At 48.4% G+C, this 11,020-nt stretch overlaps 1 protein-coding gene across 1 annotated transcript; it reads left to right on the forward strand.

The window, feature by feature from the left end:
• The first annotated feature begins 6,366 nt into the window (after nucleotides 1–6,366).
• TMEM37 (transmembrane protein 37) lies at nucleotides 6,367–10,530 on the forward strand. The gene is made up of 2 exons (XM_063161654.1): nucleotides 6,367–6,393; nucleotides 7,222–10,530. Exons 1-2 carry the CDS (start codon nucleotides 6,373–6,375, stop codon nucleotides 7,792–7,794), a joined length of 594 nt encoding a protein of 197 aa, XP_063017724.1. The 5' UTR covers nucleotides 6,367–6,372; the 3' UTR covers nucleotides 7,795–10,530.
• The last annotated feature ends 490 nt before the right edge of the window (nucleotides 10,531–11,020 follow it).

Raw genomic sequence — 11,020 nt, forward strand, 5'->3', positions numbered from 1 at the left:
GAAGCAGCAAGCCTCAAACCAAAATATAATCCAGAGCCATTGCTCAAGGTACTTGTGGAGGATCAGATGCTTTTGATGGCTGGGCAGTGCTGCAAAACAGGGGATTGTTCTGACACCCTCTCAGGGAGTTGCTGCTATTTCCTCTTGGTTAGATCAAAGAAAGGCCAGCTACATCCTGATGCTTGCAGAGCTGGGGAAGGAGGAGGGAAGGAGACGTGCACTGAAGCCAGCCCAGCAGGCAGGAGGTCAGAGGCCAGCTGGCACACACACACTCAGCCCTGCTCTGCTGAGTCTGCAGAGTGCAGGACAGAGCCTGGACTTTGGATGGGGCAATAATAAATGTTAACTCTGTGTGTGATAAGGCAGTGTTCCTTCTATCACGCTTCTATGATTAGCTCTTGCACAGAGCACCACAGAGCTGAATGGCACCCACTGCAGGTAGAGATAAGAAAGGGGATGATGTTTTCCTTGGAAATCGCTTTCTGATGGGTTTTGCTTGCTTTTAACAAACATGTGGAGATATAACGCTCATAGCACAGATTTAACAAATCAGTATTGGCGTGTTGCTTAAGGCCCATAACAGACTTTTCAACCCTGTGAGGTAAATTTTTCACTTTGGTTAAAAGGCCCTCCAAGGCTGACTGCAGTGTGCAACTGACTCAAAATTCTTCAGTACTCATCTGGAGTGATCCTGTTTCATGATGGAAGCATTTTAACCTTTGAACTTATATGACCCTGCTGATACTGCTAAAAATAAATGACAATTGCATTTGCTGCTGTTCAAAACATTTGCTCTTCCCCCAAGTGTTCAGAGAAAACAGTATTGGGCAATACTACTTTGGGGTGACTGACCATCATCTAAGCCATTTTGTGAGATTGATTATAAATTAGGGAAACAGAAAGTGTATTTTGGTTGGGACAGTTTTCTAAATGCCACAGCTGTCACCCCAGAAGTAGGTTACACAGTCTTCCAAGTTGTCAAAGCTGTGTAGAAGTAAGACAAGTTGATACCACATTGATAGAAGACATTTGAGTGCATTCACAGTAATAAACTCAGAAGGGTAAAAGTTAATGGAACAAAAATAGAATCTAATTTTTTTCTCCCCCTCACAAGTCTATAAAGTACCTTCCAATCTATGAATTAGCCAATCAGGGGCTCACTTAAAGTGCAAATACCATCAATCCATTTTAGATGGGTCTTCATCATTTATAGAATGAGCTTGTATTTCTTCTAGAATCAGGGTATCTGTGAAAGTTAAATGCAGCTTAGTTGTGTTATCTTTAGAATACAGAATTCACAGGGAACTTGTCTGCAGTGATCTTTTAACTTTCATTCCCAGCTAGTCCAGTACACATGAGCTGCATCAAAAGCAGCATCACCACTTTCTTTCTACACCCTGGAAAGAAAAACAATTACATTACTGGGCCAGTGCAGCCAGGCAGACACCTTGTTTGTCCCCTCCAGCTGTGCAAGGCACCAACTTGTGTTTCCCAAAAAACTGAGGCAATGGAATGTCCTCTCCTCCTAATAAACACTGTTCCTTTGAGTAAGTTCTGAGCTTGGGAGACAGGCTAACCAGTTCAATGTACTTGCTACTTTTAAATCTCCTGATATGACTTTTTACTGATAGAAAAAATATGTATGTGACAGCTGAGAAACGGAATTATTTCCCCCAACTTATGTAGTATTGAAATATGGAGCCAAGTTTTTCTAGTAGTGCTAAAGACTTAAAATTGGGTTGGGTTTTTTTTCAGTTTTGGATTTTTTGGGGTTGTTTTGTTTTGGTGGGTTTTTTTGGGGTTTTTTTGGGGTTTTTTTTTTTTTTGGTGGGTGTGGTTTTGGTTATTTTTGGTTGGTTTGGTTTTTATTTTTTTTTGTATTTATTGTGTATTTCAAAGGAGATTTGTCAGAATGGTCAGATGCAAATATTTTGAGGTATTTCCTAAGCCAGTGTAACATTAACAGACATCCCTGAGAAAGGCTGATTCTGAAGCAGAATGAGTGAGCACCCAGTGCTGGATCTCGGCAATGTGATCTAAGGTAGGTCCAAAAACTGATCAGAGGTGAAAACACAACATCTATTCCTTCAAGCCTGTCCCACTTAAAGTCTCTCTTCTTCTTAAACTGAACTGAGCTGGGGGATAAAATCACTAATGGAATCCCATATTATCAGCATGTTTCTAACCCAGCTCTGAGTCCCTCAGCAAGCGCTGCTTGGTGTAGGTGGGCAGTAGGACCTAGGGCTGGGGATAACTGGGTATTTCACCATGGGCAGCAGGACATAGGGCTGGCTGCTGGGTATAACTGGGTGTGATCACCATGGGCAGCAGGACCTAGGGCTGGGGATAACTGGGTGTGATCACCATGGGCAGCAGGACCTAGAGCTGGCTGCTGGGTATAACTGGGTGTTATAACCATGGGCAGCAGGACCTAGAGCTGGCTGCTGGCTATAACTGGGTATTTCACCATGGGCAGCAGGACCTAGAGCTGGCTGCTGGCTAAAACTGGGTATTTCACCATGGGCAGCAGGACCTAGGGCTGGGGATAACTGGGTATTTCACCATGGGCAGCAGCCCAGGGCTCTCATGCACAGCCAGCAGTGAGTGGGGCTGCAGGGACACCTGGTAGCCCCAGTCTGGTGGCCAGTCTGCCTTCCTGAGGCACAGCAGAGGTGTCCAGGCAGGAGGCAAAGTAAAACCATCTGGCCCAGGAGCTTTTTCCTCTTTAGTGCTTTTACATGCCAGGATGAGTTTGTCCGCTTGGCTGCAATAACTTGCAGGGATGGGAGGGAAATCCTGAGGTAAAGTAGTTGTGATAAGGGGCTGGTCTGAGCTCCGTGGGCCTTGGCACAAGCCAAACCCCGTTTTGGTAGATATGCTGCTGCCTGGGGCACCATTCACCTAGGATAACTGCCTGAGTTCCCAGAGGCTGCTGGGCTTGAGCAGCTTGCCAGCAGCTCACTGACTTTTTGCCCTGTTCCAGAAGCTCTGTTTTGGCCCAGCTAGGCTGAACCCAGCCTGAGCTGAATGCAGCTTCTTCAACCTGGATTTTCAGTCTACCACGGGGTAAAAGAGAAGGCAAGAGAACAGTGACAGGAGACAATTAGCCTCTTCCTTCCTATCATAACCCTTTCTACATGCTCACTGCTTTGGGAAGATACAAAAAAATAAGTAAAAAAAAAAAAAACATTTCCCCCCCCATACAGACCTTGGACACCTAAAGTCTCAGCCTGCAAGACACTCAAGATCTATTTGTTTCAAAGATCAGGTCCACATCTCTCTGCAGAGATACCTTGAACTGGGGATCTGACAAAAATGAGGGTTTAAATACCTCATCAGGTGAGTTGCTATGCCAAGAATTGAAGATGTGATCAGAGAGGATGTTATTAAATAGTAAAATGCATTTACAGAAGTAACTGGCTTCAAGGTCAGATGAAGCTGGACTGGTCACTTGTGTTCTGCTTCACTTTTAAGTGATTTCACTTAATTGGGCAATTGTTCCCTCAGCCCCTAGTGACACTCAGATTTCGGTCCTGAACCTTCTGCAGGAGAAAAGCTGGAACAGATTCTTCAGTGTTAAACTTTGCATAGTTTTAAATGAGCCAGATGAACCTATTTCTGTGTGGTACAACAGTCTCTGGTAATTTCCATTATTTATGAACACATTTCCCTGAAAACTTTCTCTCCAGGGATAGGATGTGAAATGCCTATTTAAACAATAGAGAAAAGGGACTTTCTAAACAAAATAATGAAACTGGCAAGATACCAAGAACTCTACATTAACACAACCAAAAATACTTCTACAGTGCTTTAAAGGTCATTTTTTTCTGTTGTTATTACACAGGTGATGTATTTTTCAGACAAAAAAATGTTTTTCTTTTACAGCACTGAGCTCTTCTTATTGCAAAATACCATTTTCACATATGATTTTCACAAATAGCATAGAGACATTTTCCCACTTTTTTTTTTTTTTTTTTTGTCTTTTGAAGTGACATAGTATGTTTGGCTTGTTTTGTAATGAGAAATGAAGATAAACTCATTAGATTTGAAAGAGGTGCAGAGTTCTCACAGGCTTTCTAAACCCAGACAGCTTTACCAGAAGCTATCTCCAGCCAGGCAAGAGCAGAAATGAAGCACTCACTGTTACAACCATCCTCTCGGGGTGACTTCAGGAAAGTGACTCTGAAAGTGCCTGTTCAATGCTCATTAAAATTCCAGATCCAGTTTCATTCTCATTTATATTTGGGGAAATTAAATTAAATACAAAACATTAAAGCAATTTCTCCTTTGTAGTTTTCTAGGGTTCCATCCCCTACCACCCTTTTTCCTCGAAGAACAGGCTTGGCACATAACTCTACATTTACTGAAGAATACAAATATGACAGGGGAGCAATTTTGGTTCCAAAAGTAACCACTTTAATTTCCTCATTCATCAAAGATTTTTATGCACGTGTTTACTCATGTGAGCCTTACCAAGGGCTTTTACAGGAAAAAAAAAAAAGATCTTGCCCAGCAGAATACCCCTCACCGTTAAAAGTTAAGATTTTTAACTGCTGAAGTCATTAGGATGACTCAGATGTTTTACATGCAGATCTATGCTTAATGATTTTGCTAATTGTGGGCCAAATTGCGTAATGCTTTGCAGCATCGAGCCAATGTTACAGAAAGCATAAGTTAGTGAGGTTTTTGCCAGATAAGAGGTGGTATATTTTGTCAGGTCCAAGTCTGCATTTGCTCAGCATGACTACATGCAAGCAGCATTTATTCAGCTCATGCAACAAGTGAGACAACAAGACCTGTTTGTGCTTTTTGAGCAAAAAAACCCATATATATTGTTGAATTTTGAAGGTTGAAGTGGAAGGGTATAACAGCAAATGCATGTAATCAGTCTGCACATGCAATGCAGAAATGCTGTTTAACATGTGGAATAAAGAGCTTAGGATGTTATAAGGATCTTCTATCAACTCATGAACCTAAGATGAAAGGGATGTGGCAAGCATCAAATTTTCTAGCTTGGATAACACATTCAGAAAACAAAACATGTTGTTGACCACAAACCCACAAAATAAGTTTTGACAACAGACCTTGCAAAGATTTGCCATGAGTTGCAAGAGGAGAAAATCTCAATTCTGTGTCGGATAGAAATATAATCTAACATTGTATACAACTTTGTAGAGAAACATTTAAACAAAAGATTCTGCAGGAGGAGAGAAATAAAAAGGTTAGCATTTATCCTTAAAATTAAAATTATGAAAACTAAAGTAAATGTTGTTGAGAACTCTCACTCTTGCTAGAAAATGTTACAGAAAACACCCCAGAACAGATCACAGCCGACATAAATGGTGTTTTAAAGGAAGCACAGCAAGCCCTTATGAAATTGCATAGACATTAAAATAACGAGACAATCTATATAGACAGATGATTAGTTCTAGATTTTTGGCTAGAAAGGGAACGGCCAAATTCTGACCCCTGTGAACATGAGGGAGAACAACGACCCGTGGGGCTGTCCACTGGACCTCAGACTCTCTGCTGGAGTCAGAATCAGATTTTGGCAGTAAAACACGACTTGCTGATGACACAGCAACACCCAGCTTTCTTGGGCTTCTTAAAAGCTGCATCAGACAAAAAAAAAAAAAAAAAAAAAAAAAGTAGAGAAGTAGAGTAGTCAGTAATTCATTAGAGGATGGCACAACATGAGTGAGAAAAAGAGCTAAGGCGTAAAACTTTATGAGCAGCGAGGTTTTTGCTGACAGTACAGGTAGAGATAGGTAAGGCAGAGCAGGCTGGTGGCGATAAGAGCCGCACACAGCCCAAGGTGCGAGGCCATCGCCGAGCGGCCCCGGGAACAAGCGAGAGCAGCGAGGGCAGCACGGGCTGCTCCTGCACCCACGGGGCCCTCCGGGGCCGGGTGTCACTCAGCCCATCGCTGCCGGGGCTCCGGGCCGGGGCAGCCTCCCCGTGCCCCAGCGCTCCTGGCGGCAGGGCACACACGCCGCGAGCCGCCGGTGACACGGGGGGACACGGGCCGGGGCGAGGCCGCAGCGCGGCACCGGCACCGCCCGGCGCACCTCCCGCCCGCCCGGAGCCGCGCTCTGCAGCGGGCTGGGGCAGCTCCGTGCCCGGCCAGAGCAGCGCTGTCCCCGCCGTGCCGGCTGTGGGGAGCACCCTCGCTCCGCTGCGCTTCGCTCGGCTCGGTTCGGCCCGGCCCGGCTCCGCCCGTCGGGGCCGCGCTGCTGACTCAGCCGCGGGGGGGCCCCGAGGGCGCCCCGGCCCCGCGGGCGTGGCGGGCGGGGGGGCTGCCCTCCCTCCGCCCTCCGGGAGATAAAGAGCGGCGGCCGCAGCCCGCCCGCGCCTCTCGGCGCCGCCGGCAGCATGACGGCCATCGGGGCGCAGGTACGTCCGCCGCTCTCCGCCGCGGGGCCGCTGCCCCAGCCCAGCCCGGCCCTGCGCGCCGGGGCAGCTCCCACCCTGCCCGGGGCAGCGGGGCGCAGCCGGCCCGGTTCCCTTTCCCGCCTTCGCCGGCCGGCGGCAGCTCCGCGGGGCCGCGGCTCCCCCTCCCCGCCGCACGTGGCTCTCCGAGGGGGCTGGGGGCTCTCGGCTCCGCTTTCCATCGCATCTCGGGTCACTCGGAGGGTGTCGGTGAGAAGGGGAAGTGCGCTGCCCAGGCGGCTCCGCGGGGGCTGCAGCCGAAGATTCCCCCCCGCTCTCCCCTCCCACCCCCCGGGGCAGCTGAGCCGTGAGACCCCGGGTGAGGAACGAGGTCCGGGCCGCCGCTGCTGCCGGCGGGAGGAGGAGAGACCGGCTGGCTGCAGCTCAGGAGGGCAGTGCTGGGAACCAGGAGCCCCCCCCAGCCCGCTGCTGCCGCCTCCCCCGTCCCAGCCACCGGGCTCCATCCTCCCAGGGGCCGGTGGCTTCCTCCAGCCCTGCCACAGCAGGAGGCTGTGCCGCAGGACCTGGGGCAGGGACCTGCTTCAGCCAAGATCTTTTGTGATCCCGGTCCCAAGCCTTGACGTGGGAGCATTGTTTGTGCAGCCAGGGAACTGGGAGAGCTTCACCCACCCTTCCTTTCTCCTGTGTACAGCCTTCCCCTGCGAGGAGTTTGATGTACACAAGTAAATATTTTCAAATACTGAATCCCACAGCTTTGTCCCGCTGGCTTCATTTCACCCCGAAGTAGCACTGTTAACTCTGTTACATTTTTTCCTCACGCTCTCCTTTCAGGTGCAGCAGCTGCTGGCACACCGGAGACCACAGAAATCCTTCTTTGAGACGCTCATCAGGAGCCTGATCATCCTGTGCGTGGCCATAGCCGTGGTCTTGTCGTCCATCTCCATCTGCGACGGCCGCTGGCTCTTTGCGAGGGGGCAGCTCTTCGGACTGTGGCACTTCTGCACCCTTGGCAACGACAGCGTCCTGAGGTGTGTCACGGACCTCAGGCTGGCCCAGGTGGAGGGGCTGAGCGTGGGGGTGATTCCCATCAGGAGCATGGTGTCCTTTGCTGTTGTGGTTGCCATATTTGGGTTGGAGCTGCTGATGGTGTCCCAAGTCTGCGATGATGCCAACGCAAGGCGGAAATGGGCGATGGGTTCCGTTCTCATCCTCGTCTCTTTTTTGCTGTCAGCCACCGGTGTTTTGAGCTTCTCCATCCTGGTGAAGGATCACCTCACCTTCACAGGCTTCACGCTGACATACTGGTGTGAGTTCATTGCTGCCTTCCTCTTCTTCCTTAACGGAATCAGCGGACTTCACATCAACAGCCTCACGCACCTCAGGAGTGGGGTAGGCAAAATCTAGGCACAAAGGATGTACCTCTGCCTTTGTGTAATCAGCTTTGCCAATTAGACTGGAAGAAAGAGAGTCTAATGAAGTTTGAAACGGATGCCCTGTCTTAATTTGTGTGCAAGGAGGGGAAGCGTGAGTCAGTCTTGGTGCCTGTAGAAGTTGTACCCACCCTCTGGTCAGCGTGGAGAGCTGAGCAGCACCAGCCAAGCAGAGACTGGGACTGGCTGCTCCTGCAGTATGGTTTTCTGGAGAAGTGGATCATAGCAGAGGGTGTCCTGCTAAACATGCAGAGATCTGGAAGACTGCACCCTATCCCACATATTGACCTGAGGCTTACACAACACCGGCACTGCTGTGGATTTGGTGTTGCTGTGCTTTTCCTCATATTCTGGAGCCTGTGAAGAGTGTGATACAGCTTTGGTGTGTCTCATGGGTTTGTTTTGCCTCAGGGACAGATGATTTCTGCCTGGCAGTGCTCACTGGTGTGGAGCACTGAAACTCTTCACTGCATCTTACTTCTTCATTTTTTTTTCAAAAGAGAAGGCACACAGAACTTGATCTGGTCACAGGTTTTGTTTCCTTCAGTCACGTTCCCTTTATCTGTTCTGTTCTTGGTCAGTTTTTTGGGGACACTTCAGGCAGAGTTGCTGACCTGGGACCAGGGGTAGGTGTTGGGTGATGCAGGTGTAGAGGGAAGGGATGTGCTGCTTTCCTCAGGCAGCAGTGCATGTCCCTGTGTTTGTGGCCTCTCCCCAGTGTCACCACTCTCCTGCCACCCCTGAAGGACATGTGTCAATTGGTCAACCAAACTGGCTGTCTCACAACCCTTGCACAGTTTACAGTAACAGGGCATTGCTGTTGGGTTTTTTGGGGCAAGAGGGACAAGCTCTGCTGAGGTTTCATGGGCTGTGGTGGTTGGGCACACCAGGCAGAGACCACCACAGCTTCTGAGATGTGTTTTGGTTATCACGGTTTCCAGTGCTTATCCTGTAGCTGTCTCTTGTAGCATTTCTTGTGGGAGGAGAAAGCCCTAGATTCTCCTGAGCAGATCAGGTCCTTTTCTTCCTCTAACAGTGAGCCTGGGAGGAGAAGCAGCCGTGATTGCCTAAGGAGGGGCTGATGGGTGCAGCTCTAATCTGTCACCACTGGTAGAAACGTTGAGAGACCTGGCCAAAATGATTATACTAAGGCTGGCCTTCCTCCTGCCAATGTCTGAGTCAAGATCCCTAAAATTGCTACAGCTTTTAAGTTCTCCATGGTGTCTTATGTAAAAGGAGACCTAATTTGTAGAGAAGGTTGCCCTACATGTGTTCTCCCTGTCCAACACACAGCACTGAGTTGCTCACAGTTAAAAATGTCTTCAGAGTATTTCAGGGTTTCTGGTTTACTGTTTGCTTTGTATCCACTGGTAAAGCTGCTCATATCCTTGTTTTAGAACAAATGTTTCTACATGTTTCATCCCTGTACCTTGTCTATTGAGCAAGGCTTTAGTTTCCTGTGCAACAAGTTTGACACAGTTTTTCACCTGAAACAAATGCATCATAGCACAGAGGTCAAAAAGCCTGTGTATGTGAGCCATGAGTAAACAGCTTTGTCTGTGAAAGCTAAGACTCTCAAGCTGTGCCTGAGCTGGAATGTATCACGCTGATAAATGTGCTCCTGTGCTTGCATTCAGGACAGTCTCCATTCCTCCTTGGACTTCTGTAACTTCTTAAGACAACACTCCTGAGCCCATTTTGCAGTGCAGGTTCAGACTTGGCCTGCTGTGGACAGTGCCAGTTGTACTTTTGCACATCAATCTGCCCATCTTTCTGTCAGCGTGATGCAGAGCTGTGCTACCCAGACAGCTCTGAAGCTCTCGTGAGGTTTGGGGCTTTGATGGGGTTCCTTGGCCCATTCTCAAGGAGAAGGACTTGTGCCCTGTCTCTGGAAAACCTCACTGTGACTGTGTCTGTGTGTGAAGGTGCCTTTGATTTGCTGAATGGCACTGTTGAAGACATTCTGCTGGGCTGAACTTGCACCTGCTTGTGTGAGCTGGTGCTGTTGGCTTCAGCAGAGCCATTTAGGCCAAAGAGACCCTGCAAGTTCTGGTGCCAAGCTGTTGCACTTTGGTGTTCCCAGGTGTACCAGGAGTACCTTAACTAGCCAATGATTCAGCTGTGGTGCCTGGGGGTGCCCATGTCAGGCAGGGCAGTTCCCCTGCATGTAAGGGTGTTTTTGGCTTGTCTAGAAACACGAGTGTAACTTCAGAGTGACACTGTGGTGACATCCAGACTTGGAAATCACTTCTGAGTGTGCATTCCCTCATGGTAGCAGGAGGCTGTGCCTCCATCCCTTTCCTTGGAAGGCAGCCACAGCCAGACTGGGTTCCAGGCTGGTGCCTCCTGCTCTGGTTAGAGGGACACTGGACAATTGGCCATTGAGTTCACCCTGGACGTGGTGCAATTGTGAAGGATTTTTAGGATGCCCTCTGCCAGCTGAAGAAGAGGCCCTTTTGTTGGGGGTAGGGAATCCTCTGGGGAAAATGGAGTGACTTTTTTTTCCAACTGTTTTTTTGTATAGTACTGCTCAATTATGCTGGGAAAAGATGCATTTTGACAGCTAAATATTACAAAACAGAGTTGATTGTCTTGGAGATTCTTATATAGAGCAACCTGTGCAGCAGTGGGTCACTGTTCATTTTCTGAAACGTTTAGAAAGTGTCAAGCAATATTCCTGAAGTTTGTTAAATAAATTGATTTGAAATAAGAGCTGTAATTCACTCTTTTTATCTTTCGATATTGGGGTGCAGATTTAAGGGGATGAGGGAGGTTTAACATAATCTCTCAGGCACCATTCTATGTGTTTACCCAGCTAAACGGATGAAGAAATGACTGCTTGGTGCTCTGCCAAGCTCTGACCGAGGAACTGCGGCCACTGCACACTCCCCTCTCCTTTTCCCTCCAGTGTCTGCGCCAGCCCCAGAAGCCAGCACTGCTTTCTTCTCTTGCAAAACAAGAAGGGCAGTCAGCTGTGTTTCTTCGTGGGAATTTGAGATAACCTTGTAGGCGCTTTAATGACTTCCTGCTGTTGCATGTGCTCTGTTTACCAGCTAAAGAGCTCTTTCCTGTGTCCTTCACCTTCCTGTTCCCACACTGCGCCCCGTGCCTGAAGCATCCTTGCTCTTTTCCTCAGCTCTGATTGTTTGGCCTGCAAGGAGTGGTATCTGAGTACAAATGTATTTGTTTTTCTCAGAGCT

The sequence above is a fragment of the Melospiza melodia genome, chromosome 8 (genome assembly GCF_035770615.1).
Source record: "Melospiza melodia melodia isolate bMelMel2 chromosome 8, bMelMel2.pri, whole genome shotgun sequence".
Classification (NCBI taxonomy): domain Eukaryota; kingdom Metazoa; phylum Chordata; class Aves; order Passeriformes; family Passerellidae; genus Melospiza; species Melospiza melodia.

Excerpts from the sequence above, each read along its gene's own strand:
- TMEM37 (XM_063161654.1), top strand. The coding sequence starts at position 6,373 with ATGACGGCCATCGGGGCGCAG. Across the intron at positions 6,394-7,221 it reads TGACGGCCATCGGGGCGCAG|GTGCAGCAGCTGCTGGCACA; the intron begins GTACGTCCGCCG and ends CTCTCCTTTCAG.